The 20641-nt window shown below is 41.3% G+C and overlaps 2 protein-coding genes across 2 annotated transcripts in view; one reads left to right on the top strand and one right to left on the bottom strand.

The window, feature by feature from the left end:
* The window catches only part of BBS9 (Bardet-Biedl syndrome 9), a 240197-nt gene extending 227275 nt beyond the window's left edge, over positions 1 to 12922 (bottom strand). Inside the window, exons 1-5 of the mRNA XM_065399981.1 lie at positions 12837 to 12922; positions 8555 to 8677; positions 6226 to 6376; positions 5039 to 5103; positions 1969 to 2082 (exon numbers count right to left, since the gene is read on the bottom strand). Of these exons, the coding sequence (XP_065256053.1) occupies positions 1969 to 2082; positions 5039 to 5103; positions 6226 to 6376; positions 8555 to 8666 (442 nt within the window). The 5' untranslated portion in view covers positions 8667 to 8677; positions 12837 to 12922. The remainder of the gene's footprint in view (positions 1 to 1968; positions 2083 to 5038; positions 5104 to 6225; positions 6377 to 8554; positions 8678 to 12836) is intronic.
* A 611-nt stretch (positions 12923 to 13533) lies between these two features.
* The window catches only part of NT5C3A (5'-nucleotidase, cytosolic IIIA), a 35620-nt gene continuing 28512 nt past the window's right edge, over positions 13534 to 20641 (top strand). Inside the window, exon 1 of the mRNA XM_065398694.1 lies at positions 13534 to 13759. Within this exon, the coding sequence (XP_065254766.1) occupies positions 13622 to 13759 (138 nt within the window). The 5' untranslated portion in view covers positions 13534 to 13621. The remainder of the gene's footprint in view (positions 13760 to 20641) is intronic.

Below are 20641 nucleotides of genomic sequence, written 5' to 3' on the forward strand. Positions count from 1 at the left end.
ACTTTACTCTAAAGTGTTCTTTGTGAAACAACACCTTGAGAACAAGCAGAAAGTGAAGTTCACACAAAATGTGGTGGACCACTTATTACAGAGTTTCACATTGGGAGCACATTATGCCAGTGCTCCACCATTTGTATTAGCTACCAGTAGGAATACAAGATAATGATTTCAAACCATCTAGGGCTGTTAATTTGATGATACTGCCTCTTTCTTTGTGTCACTCTACCACAACTGGCGTCAGTAGAGGAGCTTGAGTTGGAGTTCCCCACTAAAAGGGAGAAAGTGGATGGCAGGGTCCTGCAGAAGGGGTCTTCCACTTTGATCAAACAAGTTGGGGAGTGAGCTCAGATTTGTCAACTTTCTAGACATGCAAGAAAGTGCCTTTCTGGGGGGAGAGGCCCTCAAGGAGAGGGGTGGTGACTCCCAACAGGAGAGGACTGGGGAGGTTTGGGCTCATTTAACTCATATCTACTCATGAATATTTATCTGTCAGCACTTAACAATGTATTGTTATTTGTGTTATGTGTTTTTATTTTATGGAATGGATGACTGGACATTGCATAGTCATCTAGAAAAATGTATGTACAAAACTTCAAGTTAGGAACCACAATTTGTTTAGTTTCAATTCTTTTTATTTTCATCCTATAATTCACAGTACCTTTCATTCGGGGGAAATATGGGAGCCCTCTAGTGGTTAAACACATGCATATTTACATAAAGTCAGATTTTGATACCTCCTACTCAAAATGAGTAGCATTAACTTCACAAGTAGTCGAATTGACTTCTGCAAATAATGCTTCAGTAAGGCCCCCAAACCTGCAAACACTTACATATGTGCATAAATAAAGCATGTGCAAAAAAGTGTTTCCAGGATAACGGGAGCAAAGCATTTAAAATTTGGCTGCAGAAGTTAACTGAAGACTGTAATATACTGAATAACAAGAGGTCTGCTTAACATTTCAAAGGATAACATTACATAGACCTTCTTTTTAAAAAAGATTTAATAGGGCAGATGGAACAGAAGGTGGAAAAGCCAAAAACAAAAAACACACACACACACAGACACACAGCAGTCCTGAGAGTAAAGAGGACTACTCTATTTTTATTGTCCAACCTTGGCAAAATGCATAACATGACTTAAATGTATTAAAACAAAAAAAAATTTCAATATCTGAATTATTACAAGGAAATGAAATTTGGGTTTTATTTGTTTTTTAATATAGTTTTAACATAAAAGTGTCCTTATGAGCTAATATCCTTATTTCCACAGTTGATTTTTAATCATCCTAGTATATTCTGTATTTAACTTTCTTATTTTAGGTTCATTGATATGTTACAAACAAAAGCAAAGCAAATGATACTTCCTAATTGTTCTCATCCAAACTATTAATCTAAAGATGGTAGCATCACAAAAACTCCCAAAAAGAAGCTTACTAGTATTTTCAGAAGAGGCCCAGGATTGAATGAGGATCAAAATAACTATTCTTGAGGCCCCACTTAATTTGCAATATTGCGGATCCCGCAATATTAGGTTTCCACCACAATTTTATCAGCTGCCTGGGCGGCTGGGTGCCCCGCTGTCAGCCGGAGCCCCAGGCATTAATGACCATAATATTGTTGCAGCAAAATGTCTGGCATAACATAATACCTGAGTGTTTATATTGTTCCAGGAAATTTTTCTTAAACAAATACATCTTCTCTGGCTTTTCCAAATTACTGCAATTAATAAAGGTCCATTATTACTTTTGAGCTATTTTCCATGTCTTGTCTGCAACACAGCCACAATTATTTGACAATCATTCCGCAATTCAAGTAGGGCCTTAACTATTCTTCGATTCCTAGACATTCCCCGCTAAATGTAACATAGCCCCAAAGTGGGAAAGCTTGCATATGCCACAAGCTCACATTGTTCTTGATCAATGTATAAACTTTAATCCACAGTCTAAAATTCACTTAGAATTAATTTACCTTTCACACCACCAAATGGTCCATAAGTCATGTTGCAGGCTGTTCGCTGAAGATTGTGTTCATACATAAGTTTGATATGATACTGGTTCCCATGTTCCACATTTCCCAAAGTTCCTATGAAAAAACAAGGAACAATATATATGTCTAATTTTTAACTCTTCTGGCTCACGTGAAGAAAAAACAGGAACTTTTTTAGATTATTTAAGAACATTATATTGTGAGGCCTTATCTATTATTAGTTGTTTTGGGAGGGATGCAAAGGTTGACAATGATATATTTTTAGGAAAGTGGCAAACGTGTTTATTATTTGTACATCAGCAGTACGTAGAGGCCAAAAACAGGAATGGGGTTCCATTATGCTAAACACTGTATAAACAAAGTAAGAGATAGTGCCTGCCCTGAAGACGACTCTGTGTTTGAGCAAAGGAATCTCACATCTTTCGACGGTATGTGGTTCAACTATTTGATCAGAAATCAATTTACTCACCCAAAGAAGGCAAAACAAAATGTTTTGCGTTACGATTCTGCAGTTCTAGGATCCAATAAACAAAGTATGCCTCACAATTTATTTCAGCCAAAACATCTTAATCTCCTTAAAAGAGACTCTAAATTAGGCAGGGGTGAAAGTAACTTTAAAGATTTACCGGTACGCTGGAGTCCTGAGCGGGCGTGGCCAAACCCGGAAGAGGCGTGGCCTCAATGGGAAGAGGCGGAGCCTTTCAAGATTTGAAGGCCCTGGGGCCCCGGCTGTGGCTGGGAGCCCCAGGGCCTTTAAATCACCCCGGAGCTCCCAGCTGCAGAGGCAGTTGGGAGCCCTGGGGCTCAGGGGCGAATTAAAGGGCCCGGGGCTCTAGCCATCACGGAGCCCCAGGCCCTTTAAATCACCACGGGAGCCCTGCCGCTGCTGCCCTGGGGTGGCAGGGTTAGGGCTGGGGTAGCGGTGGCAGGGATCCAGCAGCGATTTAAAGGGCCAGAGGCTCCGGCCGCTGCGGGGAGCCCCGGGCCTTTTAAAGCGCCGCCGGAGCTCCGGCAGCGGGGCTCAGGCGGCGCTTTAAAGGGACTGGGGCTCCGGGACCTTTAAATCCCCGCCCGAGTCTGGCTGCCAGAGCTCCGGCGGTGATTTAAAGGGCCCAGGGCTCACCACAGCAGCTGGAGCCCTGGGCCCTTTAAATCACCGCCGGAGAAGCCAGTCCAGTCCAGCACGACGTACTGGCTCTTGCCGATACACCGTACCATACCGGACCAGCTTAGTTTCACCTCTGAAATTAGGCCACATCAGCTCATAACTCAGTTTTTGCAGTATGTTTCTAATGGTTGACAGAAAACTGATAATTATCCAAGTAGTGACTCAGTGTAGGGCTGGACACTACAGATGGCATATACATAGTTTGTTAATTCCCCAAACATTATAATAACTTCAAGTTCCTGCAGATAGATGCCTGGAGATATTTCAGAGGTATATAATCTATATCTCAGAGGTATCTGCAAGAGCTTGGAGTTGGTATCTTTGGGGAATTAATAAAATTTGAAAAATTATACTTTTAAAATTTGGAAAAATCTCTTGAAAACCAGAATAGTAAATTTAGGGCTGTGGTTGATGCAATGCTCAATAATGTAAGGATTATGGAGTCTAAAATGGGGATTAGCATCAAATGAAGCACCTATATTCCATGCTGCATTATCTAAATTGAATCCAACCATTGTTGATTTGAGCTTTTCTGCCTTGAGCTCTGCAGCTCCAAAAGTTTCCTACCACACCAAATAATACTATTATTTGCCCCAGATCCCAGCCCTACTACATCAACAAAGAGAGCACAAAGTTTCCAATCACGAACAAATCTGTACACCACTACTTGTTCAGCTACAGACTACCTGTCAGTGGATCCATCAGTAAGAACAATAATAAACCTAACTTTCTGTAATCGTTTGTGGGATATTAATATAATCTGGTCAAGATTAAGGAGGATCCTTTTGGCCTACAAATTGGGGATTATTTCAAAATCTCTAAAACTGAAGTCATGTTTAGCAACTGTGTAAGAAATGTTAAAAAATGAGGCACCAAAAGGAGTTTGTTTTCTGTGTCTTAGAGATCCAAGAATTCAGTTTCATATTTGATTATGTACTGCAAATAATACAGCTGCATCAGTCCGTCTACACTCAGACCTTCTACACTCTAAAGGAGGGGAAGAATAAGCAGGTTTACCCTTTCATTTTGCTGTTCTGGCCTCCTCACCTTCACTAATACATCTTCCCCAAGGCTACCCTCCAAACCTCTAAGCTACTTACAAAGATTATTTTCTTATTTTAAAGCAAGTATCAAGCATTTAATGTTTAATAAAATTGAGCAGCTCATTTTTTAAAAACAATTATATTTACAGGGCATCTTTATCTGCCAACAGTTTGCTCATTAGAGCTCTGAGCATCAGCTTCTGTATTCAAAGTTGTAACATAAGAAGCTTTTATTGACAAACATATACTACTATTGACACACTTCTATTGACAAACACAAACATTTACTTTTGCTTGTCCATGCTCAAGTTTTAATATTAATCTGCCACATGCTCTCTAAAATAATTCTCTGAATGGTAAAGCTTGTAACAAAGCTCAGAACGTGCCAAATGGTTCAGCAGCAGAGCTACTGCTTCCACAAGCTAGATCTGCAACATCACTTTTCAAGCAAAGGGGAACTTGGAATATTGCAGAGGTAACACTAGCGCTTCTCTTTGAAGAGTGCAGTCTACATAACTACAACTCATTAGTGCCTGGGCACAGAACAATTCAGCACACTCAGAGCAACTGCCTGCTCTCTATTAGCCACAGGGTACATTTTATACACAATTGCTACTATATGACAAAGAAGGACCAAGAGTGTGTAAGAGAAGAAACATCAGTTCAGAATGGAGGGACAGTGCGAGAGTCCTTCAAACACTTTGATTGCGACTTTGCACTGTCAGTACCAGAGAAACTTCTCATTACACATGCCTAGTCAGGCCAGATAGCTAAACTGATCAATAGCAAAAAAAGAAGGTAGACAGAGAGATAGACAGCTATTCTGGACAGTTTTTTTTACCTGAGACAGCATACACACACAGTTTTCTGCAATGCAGTACAGCCAGATGAAGTAGTTCAGTACCACTGACAATGAGGGGGGGGAAAAAAAGGAGAAAATTTGCAAGTGAGTTTCCAGTAAACTGCAGCACTGAGGGCCTAATCTAAGACACGCTGAAGTCAATATAAAGCCTGCGGGTGGACTTCCCTGGGCTTTGGATCAAGCCCCAAATTCTCAAGTGTTAAGTACCAGCAAAATGAAATATTGTGCAACTAAATTATCTTTCAGAATTAAAACATCTGAAATTATATTTGACAGCTAATAGTTGTTAAGTTCTCAGTAGAACCCTGAGAGACATCTTGCAGATGTGAGCACATGAAGCAAGCAAGCTTTTTCTGATTCAGCCTGATCCTGTTATCTAACAAGCTAGTACTAATACTTCCAGTGAGAAAAATAATGGCGGGCAATTGTGTGATTGTCACTTTAGATGAGCATCATTTGATAGATATGGATACTACTTTACATCCACAATACAAAATTAAAACCCCATTATACAAAGATAGTCACAATATTTTGTATTCTGTGCCCATCCTCTATACATGAATAATCTCATTTACTGCAAAGAAAAGCAGTAACCAAAGCAGCAACCTTTGGTTAGTTCCAATACCATAAGACATTGCTGTATCTGTGAAGTACCTTCAAGAGCACCCAATTAAAAAATGAAGGGTGTTGAGAACAGAGATAGGCATTACTCTTAAATTGGCTTATAATAAATAAAATAGCTTGCAAAGCAACATGTCTGATGCATACTTAGTAGACAAGTATGTTTTTAAAGAAGCACAGCAATGTTTACATGCAGCATCAGAACATAAGTAGAGGACATTTGGGGATTTTAATATAACCTAAGACTTTACCTTAATGAGCATAAACATTTTTTTCCATTTATGCTCTATACCATATAAAATCAATAAGAAGATTAAATACATAATTCAGCATTCATGAATTTCTTTTAACGGCTGTAAGAGTCACACACTGCAGTGCCAAGAAGAATATGTTGATTCAAATGAGATAGCTCACACCTAAACCCCAGGCACTTTACAAAATTGATCTAGATGGTCTTTAGGGAGGCAAGTTAGCTACTATAACAAATTAGCCTAAAGCCTTCAAATTAGTGTAATCATTATCAGCAACATGGACTGTTTACTTACGAAACAAATTTTCCTACTTCCACCTGGAGTATTGGATCTCGCAGTTGCACTTCCAGGAGCAAATCTTCAGCTTGCATTCCATCTCCAGGTTTGACAGGGTGAGGATTAAAGATTCGAAGATATCCCATATAACTGCCAACAGTTATTTTATCTGTAGAAAAATTTCCAACAAGAGGAAAATTAGAAATAGAGAAATAAATGTGCTGCATATGTGCTTCAAAGTGTACCCTTAAAATGATGGGATGTTTACACATAATTATGCTGACGTTCTGCAGCCTAGACACTTAAATATTTCAACAGTGAGAACGAGGAAGCAATAATTCTCAAACTCCAGTCCAGTCTCTGAAATCCACTCTCTGAGTGTAGCCAGTACTTCCAAATGTTCAGCTCCCATGTCTTAAAGATTTGGCAACACTTCTCACCAAGCAAGCAGCAGAATGTTGACTTTTAAAAACCTGGTAACAACGACGTTATAGATGCTATCCAGATGAGAAATTGAAGCCTGATTATTACTTTTTCAGGTCAATGTATCATAGAATGGACCAAATTCAGACTTGACATAAGTGGGTGAAACTCCCATTGACTTCAAAGTGGATTTGGTTCAGGATTCCTATAGTAATAATATTTGTTATGAAATAGTATTTAATAAAAGTCAGCAAAGATTCTTAAGAAACACAAATCTGAAGTAAGTAAACAAAAACAATTACAGAAAGCCCCCCGTACCTCAGGAGATCAGTTCTGCTCAGAACTCCCAGAGAAGACACTAACATTTATCTCTTCCAGACATCGATCCGTGTCTGAGGTGTATCCAATAAATCCTGTCCATAAGTCACATGGACTTACTCATAGTACAAAAGATCTGACTGTTTCAGAGTGGAGGCAGCCAAGGTTTACCAGGCTTTTAGCCATTTGGAACAGTTCCACAGGACCCCATTTCACGCAGGTGGAGAAGCAGGCAGCTATCTTCATCTCTGCTGTAGCAAACATTCATGCTGCAATTCATTCGACTCAGAGCGTGACCTCTGCCCCTTGCACCCTAATCTCTGCCTCATCCATTTCTGTCACAATTTATCTGTATATCACACTGACAGATGAAGATGACAGTCATGAAGACATTTGCATGTCCCTTAGCTCCCTAAAGCTATCTCATTTACACACTCTTTACAAAATATTTTTCTTACATTTGATAAACTTGCCTAAAGGGGGATATTTTTTTTTTCATCCAGATGTGCAGGCAGTCAGGTTTACCTCTTATTTTATTTACTTTTGATCGAACTCCACACCAAAGGGTCCCCATCAAGTGCTCTGGCCACCCTTAACATATTTATAGACAACAGAACATAGGAAATGCAAAGTAAAATAATTGACCAAAGCAGCAATACTTCTTCCTCCCACCTACCACTATTGAATATCCAGTAATATGACCTATACAGTTTAAGCTCTTCTCCCCCAGCAACAGCACTTTCCCACTAGACAGAAATTCCATCTTCAATTGCCTCAGCTACTACCTGCTCAGAAAGATAGCGGGAATTTGATGATTTTTTGGGCATGCTACACCACCTATTTCAGACTTGGGGAGCAGCACATTTCAAAGGAAAGGAGAAAACTCTGCCAGGAGCCCTCCCCCCCCCCTTTTGGGGGGGGGGGGACCAAGGTGATGGGGAAGGGAAGAAATCAAGCTCAAGGGCTTTTGCTGATTACAGCTGGGGCAGAATGGCACAGAAAGGCAGTTTCAGGTAAGCAGATCCTAAAACACTTAGAGATTTATAGGTCAAAACTAACCCCTTAAAACTCTTGGTAACAGGTCCCAAACACTACCCTAGCTACTTCAAATGCAAGCTGACCTCAAACATAACTTCTCATGGCTGAGCTAGCACTAGCTTCATTAAACTAGCAGTTACTTTCCTGAATTTCCCACCAAAAGATGCCCAAAACTGTATTTTGCAATTATACTTGATAAGTGTTTTTCCCTTCAAGTGTATGGCAATGATTTCAACAATTCTTTAATATTGTATACACACTGAGGTAATATTAAAAATATGAAAATAGTGCCACATACTTGTGAAAAAATGCCACTTACATGTTCCATGCTCTAGCAGGGTTTCTTGAAAGCAATGACATCATATAAAATGAAATGATGCATTCTAGAATATCTAAGTGAACTCTGACAACAAAAAGAAAAGGGGTGGAGGACAAAGTGTAGTAATATATGCCAAATGCCTCCTACTTCATCTCGTTAATAAGCATTTAGCACATGTTGGTGGAGTAAATAAAAATTGCAGTCATGTTTCTGTCACAATCTGAAGGCCAACTCAGAATTTCTGTTTACCTTGTCCACTGCCGCTGTTGTCAACATCAGCTACACATAAACACCCTTGATCAAATTCTTCTTTTTCTCCAAGAGCTGTTGACCACCAATCTCGGGCTTTAAATAAAGACATTCTCCTTCACGCTAAAAGGAAACAGACTCTGGGGTAAAATCCATACTTTTCATATCAAGTTATACAGATCATGTTAGATTTTCTAGGAAGCATAGTAACCTAAATTATTTTTGCTTTGATTCCACACCAGCTCAGTACAAAAACAAATTAAATCAGGAATTCTAAATGTCCCTGTGGAACTCGTTACCAGGGGATGTTATGAAAGCCAAAAAACTGTAACTGGGTTCAAAAAAGAATTAGAAAAGTTCATGGAGAATAGGTCCATCAATGGCTATTAGCCAAAATGCTTTTAGGTGTCCCTAAGCACCTGACTGCCAGATGCTGGGACTGGACCACAGGGGGATCACTTGATAATTGCCCTGTTCTGTTCATTCCCTTTGAAGCATCTGACATTGGCCACCGTCAGAAGACAGGATACTGGGCTAGACAAACCATTGGTCTGACCCAATATGGCCATTCTTATATTCTTAGGATATCATACACTTTTCAAAGGTATACAAATGGAGCATATTTTTCAGAAACAATAGTTTGTACAAGATTCAGAAGTTAATAATAATTAACAGCATATAATAGAAATATAAGAAGATGGGGAGTCCACAAAATCTGACAAGCACGATTTAAAAAAAAAAAAAAAAAAAAAATACTGGTAGGTATAAAAGTTCTGTTATGTCTATTCTTGGGACTTCAATCACATTGCTTAAAAACACTATGAAATGGATCAAGCCATAAATGACTTTATTGTCTTTCCAGAGCTCCTTGTACCTGGCTATATCACAGAACCTATTTCAGGACCTGGACATCACTAACAAAAGACATTTGTGATAAATAAAGTGTGGGGATAGCTCCCTTTGATGGGCACCCAGCCAGCCAGTTAACTGTAAAATCCCATAACTGTTCTTTACTTGCTTTACCTGTAAAGGGTTAAAAAGTCCCCCAGGTAAAGAGAAAAAAAAATGGGCACCTTACCAAAAGAGCCAATGGGAAGGTAGAACTTTTTAAAATGGGGAAAGAAACTTTGCCTTTGTCTGTTGTTCTCTAGGCTGGAGGGACAGAGCAGCCATGCTATAAGCAGCTAAGCCGGGTATGATTACAAATCATCAGATCATGCCTAGAACTACTTATCTGAACTCCAAATGTGTAAGTTGATCAGAATGTTTAGCTTGATGTGATTAGGGTTATTTCTTTTACAGTAACTCCTCACTTAAAGTCGTCCCAGTTAACGTTGTTTCGTTGCTGATCAATTAGGGAACATGCTCATTTAAAGTTATGCAATGCTCCCTACTAACGTCATCTGCTTTGTCCACTGTTTGCAGGAAGAGCAGCTTGTTGCAGCTAGCTGATGGGGGCTTGGAACCAGGGTGGACCAGCAGCCCCCCTATCAGCTCCCCGCTCCGCTAAGTTCCCTGTGCGGCAGCTGCCCAGCAGGCTAGCAACTGAGCTTTCCCTCCCCCCACTGCCATGTGCGGCTCCTGCCATCTGAGCCTCCTGCTTGCTGTGCAGGGGGGGAGGGAACAGGGGGCTAATGTCAGGGTGTCCCCCTCCTCCCTGCTCCTACACCCCGCTTACCCCCTTCTTCTCCCTATAGAGCAGGGTGGGGACACAGATGGAGAGAGACAGAGAGAGCCTGGGGCAGCAGTTGCTGTCTCAGCTTCCTGATCCACTTAAAAAGACAAAACACTTAAGAGTGGGTCAGCTTACTTAAAGGGGCAGTGTGCATTTCTCTCTCTCTCTCCCACACACAAGCTGTGTGTCTGTCTCTCTGCTATGCTATCTCCCCTCCCCTCCATTCCTGCTGTCTTGTAGAGTGCGAGAGGCTACATTAACAACAATGTGTTAACCCTTGAGGGCTCAGCCAAGTGCTAGTTCATCATTTAGCACAAGGGTTCTCAAACTGGGGGTCGGGACCCCTCAGGGGGTCTCAAGGTTATTACATGGGGGGTCACGAGCTGTCAGCCTTCACCCCAAATCCTGCTTTGCCTCCAGCATTTATAATGGTGTTAAATATATTTAAAAAGTATTTTTAATTTATATGGGGGGGGGGTGTCGCACTCAGAGGCTTGCTATGTGAAAGGGGTCACCAGTACAAAAGTTTTAGAACCAGTGATTTAGCAGCAAGGCATTCCCTGGGAAATATCCCAACCTCTTCCACCCTCTAACTTCACCACCTCAACCAAGCTTCACAATCATCATAGCTGTGAATAGTAATAAATTGTTTGTTTAAAACGTATACTGTGTGTATATATAGTTTTTTGTCTGGTGAAAAAAATTTCCCTGGAACCTAACCCCCCCATTTACATTAATTCTTATGGGGAAATTTGATTCGCTTAACATCGTTTCGCTTAAAGTCGCATTTTTCAGGAACATAACTACAACTTTAAGTGAGGAGTTACTGTATTTCTTATTGGCTTGTGGACTCCTCTGTGCTAACCCGAGATGCTGTTGTTTGCTTGTAACCTTTAAGCTGAACCCCCAAGAAAGCTATTTTGGGTGCTTGATTTTTGGAATTGCTCTTTTAAAGTCTAGCAAAAGCCTAAGTTCCAGATGTATTTTCTTTCTTTTTGTTTTTAATAACATTTACCTTTTTAAAGAATAGGATTGAATTTTTGGTGTCTTAAGAGGTTTGTGCATGTTGTCTGATTAGCTCATAGCCACAGCTAATTTCCTCTCTCAGCTCTTCCCCTGAGGGGGGGTGAAACAGCTTGAGGGTACCCCACAGGGAGGAATTCCCAAGTGCTCCTTCCTGGGTTCAAAAGGGGTTTTGTTGCATTTGGGTGGTGGCAGCATTTACCAAGCCAAGGTCAGAGAAAAGCTGTAACCTTGGGAGTTTAATACAAGCCCGGAGTGGCAAGTATTAATTTTTAAAATCCTTGCGGGCCCCACTTCTGCACTCGTAGTGACAGAGTTGGGAATCAGCCTTGACAACATCTCAGTTAAATACAAGAACCATTTTTCCAAAAAGGACTCCTGAAAATTAATCTAAGCTGACTCCTTGCATTATTCTAGCACCTTTTACATGACAAAGAATTATCCTTGCAGCTGCTTGGCAAGGTAGCTGTCCCTTTAAAAGAGTACCATGTGGGAGAAGGAATCTTTCCAAAGGAGGTTTCTCCTCTGATTCAAAGGATCAGAAGAATCATCAGCTTTGTCTAGTTTTCCTAAATAGCAGCTTATTTCTCAGAGCACACCAAGATAAAAACAGATCAGCATCAAGACCTCCACTGAATAATCGCCTTGAAGAAGATGCCCTCATTACATGAGTGAGGGACTCTGATAGTAGAAAAGCCGATTTGTGCCCTACCTGCCTGCTGTTATCTTGGGGGGGAGGGGAGGGGGAGAATAGAGAGAGAGAGAGGAAGAGATTGGAGAGAGGATAATCCTTTTGTAGACAGTGTGATATGTATAAGATTGCCATTGTTTAAATCCATATCTTATCTTTTTAAAGCATTAGGTACAAGATTGAATCTCAACAATTAGATTTAGTTACACATCATACAGAAGGCACAACAATTCCTGAATTATTTCTTAACTTTTTTAGTATTTATTTTCATTTTGTTTGTTTGTTTTTAAAAAAGAACTGCTATGACACCTGTTGCCTTGGCACTCAAGCATTGTTATTTTTATTTATTCTAATTAGAAAAATACAAACACCACCATCAGGGCCAGCTCCAGCATTTCTGCCGCCCCAAGCAAAAAAAAAAAAAAGCCACGATCGCTCCTAGAGGGAGTGAGGGACCTGCCGCCCCCGAATTGCTGCAGGTGCCGCCCCTCTCCCTTGGCCGCCCCAAGCACCTGCTTGTTAAGCTGGTGCCTGGAGCCGGCCCTGAACACCATGCTACCCAAAACAGCCAACATAAGGCCTATTGCCTGTAGGGAAGCTATAAAATATAAATATTTTAAAATACATAAATATAAACTATTTAATGACTAGCAACAAAATACATACAAACCTTTAACTAAACTGGATAAACTTCTACTTTACATAAATCAACATTCATACAAAAGTATTGCAGGGCATTATACAGGGTTAATAAGCCGGTGCAGAACCGGTACGTTTGCGAGCGTGGGCTTTGTCCACTCTAATTTTAAAGCTCCCAAGCGACAGGGCTCCAAGTTTCCACGGCACTGCACAAAGCACTGAATTGCATTGCATGAGACAAGCGGGCTACTCACCAGACCCGTCCAAGCAGGGGCCTCTGCACCCGCAAGTACCTGCGCTGGAAACTGACCAGCAGCCACGGCGGAGGATGCGTCTACACTAGGGGTGTGCGCGAGCAGAGAGGTGCGGGTCCCTCCCAAGCCGCCGGCCCGGCCCGGCGGCTCAGCGGGTCCCCGAGGACGGGGATCAACAGGCGACAACCGCAGGCACCAACCGGCTCCGCCCTCCCGGCTCGCAGCGCCGCGGACGGGACAGGGCGCGGGATGGATGAGGGAGAGGGGGCTGCTGCTGCTGCTCAGGGGGAGGCTGCCAGTGGCACCAACTGCCCCGCTCCGCCAGCCTCGGCGGCCATCTTCGCGCCCGTTGTCATAGCACTTTAACAACCAACCCCGCACCCCTCCCCTCAGCGAGCGGGGACCGGAAGCGGGGAACCTGCCCCGGAGCATCCCGGGAGATGTAGTTTGGAAGCCACGAGAGTGGAGGGTGGGGTTGTACCATTTCTTGAGGGAGGGGAGAGCAGCTCCCCTCTTCCAAAAGCAGCCAGCCGCGGAGCTAATTCAGTTGTGTTTCTCTTTTGACATATTGAGAAAACGAAGCAGCTTGGAAGCGACACAACCTGCCAGGTGGGAAAAGGGAGACTGATAAAACTCTAAATGGTTTTTCCCAACGTCGTCCCCTCCTTCCCTTCTGTGTGGTATCGTCGGGGTACTTCGGCCTCTGCCGCTCGCGGGCCCCGTGTTGCTGTCGGGGGACACCGAGACTTCCCAACCCCCCCATCCTCGGAGAGGGAGGAGCCGCCATGGACAGGACCGCGGTGGCCAAAATGGGAGCGGTGGCCAGCGCCAGCGTGTGCGCCCTGGTGGGGGGAGTCGTCCTGGCCCAGTACATCTTCACCATGAAGAAGAAGACGGGCAGGAAGACCAAGATCATCGAGATGGTAGGTCCCAGCGGGACCGCGCCTCTCTCCTGACACCCTCCTGCCCCCAGCCCGGGGACTGCGGGGGGAGAGGGGCAGGCGCAGGCATCACCTAGCACGAGGGAGGGCTCCCACCCCCAGGGTTGGGCTTGTCCATCCTGACAGCAGCATGAGCCCCCACGTGTCCCTGTCCGTCTGTTTCGGGCAGCTTCAAAGTCTGCTCGTCCTGAGTCTGTGGGGAGGGCAAGAGGAGGAGGGAGGGGTCTGAATCTGCCCCTCTGTATGTCTACATAGGCTGGTCTGTAGGAATTAAACTCCTTCCAGGTACATGCTAGCAGTAGCATCGCAAGATCGGTTGGAATCCTAGAGGGGGAATCCACCGCTGGGCTCTGAGACACTGATGTGATATCATCAGACTAGGAGGCGGTTTTGTTGTTGTTTGTTTGCAAACTGGTTGCCAGGGGTGCTGGAGCAATGTGTATAGTGGGGGTACATTGAACCAAACTGTAAACCCAGTATATGATGGAAACCACTTCAAACCTGGGGGTTGCGGCACCTCCCCTCAGGGCTGGCTTTAGGCCAATTCCCCTGAATCGGGCCCCGCGCGTAAGAGGGCCCCGCGCCCAGTGGCAGGGCTGCCCAGAGTGGGGGGCAAGTGGCAGAGAATCCCTTCCCTGGCTAGAGGCGCCTTTTTAATTTTTACTCACCCGGCGGCACTCCAGGTCTTTGGCGGCACTTTGGCGGCGGGTCCTTCAGTGCCGCCGAAGACCCAGAGCGAGTGAAGGACCCGCCGCCAAAGACTAGGAGCGCGGCCCGGTGACTACAAGCCCCATGTGGTTTTTTTACATGTTTTTTTTTTTTTTAGTCATCCCTGTTGGGGCCCTGTCGAAACTGTTCGAATCGGGCCCTGCACTTCCTAAAGCCGGCCCTGCCTCCCCTAGTTCCATCACCTATACCGGTTGCAGTTTTTCAGTGGAGTTAGTTGGGTGACACGAAAAATGAGGAAGTGGTGAATGTAATGTTTGTGAAAGGTGTTAGCTCAACGGCTCTGCAAAGTGTACTGCAAAACTGGAACAAATACCTGTATTATCAGTGCAAGCTTCATCCATACTGCATCAGGCTTGTTCTAGAGCAGCCAGCTCCAGTAACTGTAATTTGCTGCCCATGGCATGTTTAGTAACTAGCCTTTTTGCAGAGGCACTTCACAAAAGTACCAGTTGTTAAGGTGGTTTTGTGATATGGACACTTGTCCACTAAGAACTGGACTGAGACCACCAACTCATTTCACACCCGCCCTGTATGATGTATCAGACGACTGCTGCCACTAGACTTGATTTAAGACCTAGATTTTTATAATTATTCATACATAATTTGTTCTAACAATTACCACAATTGCACATGCAAATATTAAAATGCAGCTGTTCCTTTGACTGTGCAGTCACATGTTTATGAAAACATGAACCCCAGCAAAAATCCACTGTATGCTATTACTAATCTCCCTGAATCATCTCAATTTCCCCCAGTGAAAAATCTTTACATGACACATGCAATGTATAGAAAGTATGGTGTTTTGGTTTTGTTTTGTATGATTTTGGTTTCCTGTTACAGCTGCTTGTGGAGATAAGGAAGTTGAGGTTTGTTTCAGATGGCTCTACCTTCCTAAAATACTTGAAAAGAGGGTAGGAGGATTTAAATATGGCTTTGTAAAATGTGCTATTGACACTGTAAATTAAAATTAATAAACTAAATTATAAATGCTATTTTTCTTAAATGTTAATACTGGTAGGTTGTCAATGTTTATTGCTTATAGCAGTTTTGTAAAATTCAAACTACTGAAAATTAAGGCCCTGAACCCACAAACACTTAAGCAGGTACATAATTTTTCTTACATAAATAGTCACATTGACTTCAATTGGACTATGATTAAAGTTAAGCGTGTTCCTAAGTATTTGCACTATCAGTGTTTAAAATTGTATTTTTTTTTTTAATTTAAAACTTTGCTGTTGGGCTATGTCTTTACAGGGGTGTGCATAGTTTTTAATTCCATCTACTACCTGATGTGAAAACTGCAGACTCCCTTGTCTTCACTAAGACTTTACTTCAGGTTAGCTAGCTCAGGTTAAGAACACTCCTTTCCTTTGGTTTTTGCTTGTCACTTTTGTTTGTTTGTAAGTGTTTGAAGGAAAACAGATGAGTTTTTGGAATGTTAGAATTAGAGTTTTGCAAATGAATTGGTTGGAAGAGGGCAAGTGAGGTGATCAGAGATGCAAAATAACTGCCCTTTATTCCATGGCTGCAGAGATAAAGGAGTGCATTCCATGGATATGAGTAATGAGTATGTGTGAAGTATAAAAAGTGTTGAGGTATTTAAAAAAAGAAAAAAAGGTACCACTACTTTTTTGGAAAGTGTTGTGTTAGCTGTCAATTGTGGTGAAACAAAGTAGTTCTGCCACAAAGTATGCAGGTCTTCCTAAACCTAAACCTATACACTACCATGTATTTTATTTATGCTATTCAGTGTTGTGTTTGAAATAAGGAATGTATGATACTTCACACTTACAATAACATTTACCCTTCAAGAATCTCAAACTTATTTACAAAGTTTCATGAGGCTTCACAATACTCCTTGAGGTAAATAAGCATTGTTCTATCAATTTGATATATAGCTAAACTGAGGTGCAGTGGTTAAGTCACTTGTCCAATGTGAGTGGCAATCAGGAAAAAGAATGTCCAATATGATGGTCCATTTGAGAGAAGGAACATTGCAAAGGGGAAGATTCTGAGCCTGATTCAAGTAGTGATTTGGAGAATATCTCCTGAGGAGCTAATGTTGGACCCGCTCATGCAGCAGTGACCCTTAGAACCCTCTCATTACTGGGAATAAGAGTGTTAACAGAACTGTTTTTAAATATTTTTCATTTCAGTATTAAACATGGTTTAGCTGGCCAGTGGAGACCAGGCACTACCATTTTACAAACTATGTTTTTATACTAGTGTCTAGCTAAAATAATCATTTTACTGTTTTGAATGATACATTCCCAAAGACCTGCATAACTAAAACAAGTTGGCGTTGCCTGAAGACTCTTCTAAGACCCGTGTCTAGTAGATAATTAGAAAATGGTTTGTAAAACTAGTCTACTCAGGCCAGGAAAAGTATATTTACATTATATTAGCATGAACTGCGTTTAAAGAAGAGAAGAGCAACAAGAATGATTAAAGGTCTTGAGAACATGACCTATGAAGGAAGGCTGAAAGAATTGGGTTTGTTTAGTTTGGAAAAGAGAAAACTGAGAGGGGACATGATAGCAGTTTTCAGGTATCTAAAAGGGTGTCATAAGGAGGAGGGAGAAAACTTGTTCACCTTAGCCTCTAAGAATAGAACAAGAAGCAATGGGCTTAAACTGCAGCAAGGTAGGTTTAGGTTGGACATTAGGACAAAGTTCCTAACTGTCAGGGTGGTTAAACACTGGAATAAATTGCCTAGGGAGGTTGTGGAATCTCCATCTCTGGAGATATTTAAGAGTAGGTTAGATGAATGTCTATCAGGGATGGTCTAGACAGTATTTGGTCCTACCATGAGGGCAGGGGACTGGACTCGATGACCTCTCGAGGTCCCTTCCAGCCCTAGAATCTATGAATTAACATTTGTTCTCCTCACAGGCTTTTCCCACCCATTGTAGATGGGGTCCAAGTAGGAGTTGAGACTTCAGACATTCTGCTTCTGTGATCCAGAATCCAGAATGCTCTTTTAGGCATTTTTGTCAAGTTCTAGAGACCTATTGGAGGAAAAATTTGGCCTCAAAACAAAATGCCAGAGTTCTGGGGTTTTTTCTAAAATAGGTACAAAACCTATTCATATTTTCTCATATAGGACTTTCTTTACTACAGTCAACTGAAGAATCAGTTTCATCTTCTCTTTCTACACTAGAACTTAGTCCAGTTAATAAATGAAATTGATTTAGCTTTTTTGGTTCAATACCAGTTTTGAAGTACAGCTTCTTATAAAGCCTGGAAGGGTTGATGAAATCCCCATTATTGACCTATCTTCTTTGAAAACTGGTTCCTCGTAGTCTTAATAATTATCAATAAAATGTGCTGACTAACAGTTGCAATTTGAGCTACAAGTAGTAAAGGTCAGGATTCAGTGCATCTAGTAGATGTGATTTGGGGGAGGGGGGAGGGGGGGAGAATGTTAGGGCAGCTCTAACTTGTTTACCAACACATTTTTGGTGAAAGAGATAGGAGGATGGAAGATATGTCTCTAAAACAGTGAAGTGTTTTTTTCAGTGATTCATTCTGCTCTGGAGCATTTAAAAAAAAATTGCCCCGAAATGCTCTCCAAGTGATATGTCATTTTGTTAAAGTAATTTTTTTCTTCATTCATAATTGTCCTTGATTATTATCCAAGAGGTGTAATGTAAACCACTTGTCTGAGTTCCATTACATGTAAAAACTAATAGTACATATTGGAAAAATTATGTATGGTATGTTACTGTTCAATGTTCAACTAATAATGTTAGTTTAAAAAAAAAGTTCTAGGCATACACCACATCAGTTCAGTTTTTTATTGTTGTTGCTAATTGCAGTTGCATTGTAATAAGTTACTCCCTGGCTCCATTTTTCCTTCAATAATTCAGGTGGTAATCTAATGCAGGAACTAAGTTGACATCTATCTCACTGCTTTTATGACTAGGTTTTATGAATGAAATGGATGTTGGTTGGTTTTGCGTTTTTAAATTTATGTTCAAACAGTAGAAAGTAAATTTTAAATAAGTAATTGTTTTTAAAAAAATGAAAATAAACATTATTTCTTGAATAAGCTTTAGGTGAAAATCTGCTGTAGTCATTCTCTACAGTATGCTTTTTTTTTCATCTTTTTTTCCCTTTTGATTTTCCACCATTTCTACCACTAGTTGTAACAATGAGTGTGCTAGCATAGACCAGCTGCCAGTGTTTAAATGGGTATGCCACCTAACTTATACAGGTTCAGATCACGGTAGTTAGTCTGTACTAGAGCTACTGTCAGTGGAAGTGAACTGGCGATTGTAGGTGACATTTGTGTAGGGGGACGTCTACTCCTTGTGGATTAAACAATCAGTGGCTTTAAATGCACATGCAGTGTTTAAGGTACTTTAAAGCATCTGCTAGCCTTTTAGTCTGAGAAGATAACTATTTCTAGAAATAGAGGTGCCAGCCTGTTGACATTTATAACTTCTATTAATTGCATGAGGAAAAATGCATCATCTTCCTCCCTGCATTGATTTGGTGCCTATGCTACTTGACTTGACCAGCATTTCAAATGCTTCAGATAGGAGTAGTATGTCTTTCAGATGTTTGACTCTTTTCCTGATTCCTGTTCTGATACTCCCCTCTAAGAAAAATAATTAGGCAGTTGTGGAGAAATCTCAGCTAAACTGAAATGTTGGGGAAAGGGGTATTATCAGTTCTTTACTGGATTTTGGGGTGTTGAATCTATCAGAGGAAGATATTAATATTTTAAAATACAAGGTTTTCCTTTCATTAGCTGGCTTAGATGCAGTACACACAATAAAACAGCAGATGGTACCAACTTGAATTTTAAAACCTTATGATACACTGTATTAATCTAATATGACCACTTTCACTGTATATATTTTATGGAGATGTACAACTTTAAACCAAAAAACACAAAACTTGTCATTAAAGAAATGTACATTCCTTACCCACATCTCTGCCAACTACGCAAAAGATATCTTTATATATTTGATGGCATACATCCCTGAGTAGAGGTTTTTAGATGCAAACTAAGTCCTAAAACATAGAATTTGAAATGTTAAGTTTTGTCTTTTATAAACTGTAGGTTTTCCATGATGATTTGTTAGTTAACACACAGGGATGCATAAGGTTTGCAAATACATAGAGGAAAAAAAGAATCTTATTCTATTTTATCAAGAATAAATAAAATTGAATTATTCTATTGTATTAAGTTATATAATTTCACTCGATAGAATTAATCTACAGATAATTCATTCACTGATTGATTTTAAAGATGGAAGGGACTATTATTAACTAATCTGATCTCCTGTATAAGACAAGCCAGAAAACCTCACCAAGTAAGTGCTGCATCAATCTCATAACTTCTGTTGGAGCTATAACACCTCTTTTAGAGGGATATATGTAGTCTAGATTTAAAGACTTCCAGTGATAGAAAACCACCACACCTCCAGGGCCAGCGCAACCCATTAGGCGACCTAGGCGGTCACCTAGGGCGCTACAATTTGGGGGGTGGCGACCGCGGCGGTATTTTGGCAGTGGGACCTGCCGCCGCCTCTGTGGGGGGCGGCATTTCGGGGTGGGACCTTCTGCCGCCTAGGGCGGCAGAAAAGCTGGCAGCGCTCCTGCACACCTCTAAATAAATTGTTTCAGTGTTTAATTATCCTCACTTAAAATAAAAACTTGAACCTTATTATATTGAAGTTTCATCCTGATCTCTTATCTCTCTCTTTCTATTTCACCAAGACCTTCTTGTCTGGGTTTTTCCACTTTCTTTAACAAGATAACATTAAAACTTGAAATACTTAGTTTTGGGGTGTTCAGGTAGATAAGCCAAACTTACAGTAGTACTTCCTGCTTTAATATATTCACTTTAGTTCCTGTTGAAGGTGATGGGCGGAGCTGTTATTTTTATGTTGGAAAGAGAGAATATTATTCAGTTTTCAAAGACAAATATGGATTTTATAAAGGATGGACTATACTCTGGAAATGTGGTGAATCAGGGTTATATAGTGAAGGACGCTGTGTTCTGTAGGATCCCTACCTTGCTTATTGCTGAAGCTGGAAGGTATGTGGTGAATGAACCCAGAGGCTGCAGGAAGAGGGAAAAATGGTCTCATGCTTTTTAAATTTTTTTATTTTATTTTATGG

Source organism: Emys orbicularis, chromosome 2 (genome assembly GCF_028017835.1).
Source record: "Emys orbicularis isolate rEmyOrb1 chromosome 2, rEmyOrb1.hap1, whole genome shotgun sequence".
Classification (NCBI taxonomy): domain Eukaryota; kingdom Metazoa; phylum Chordata; order Testudines; family Emydidae; genus Emys; species Emys orbicularis.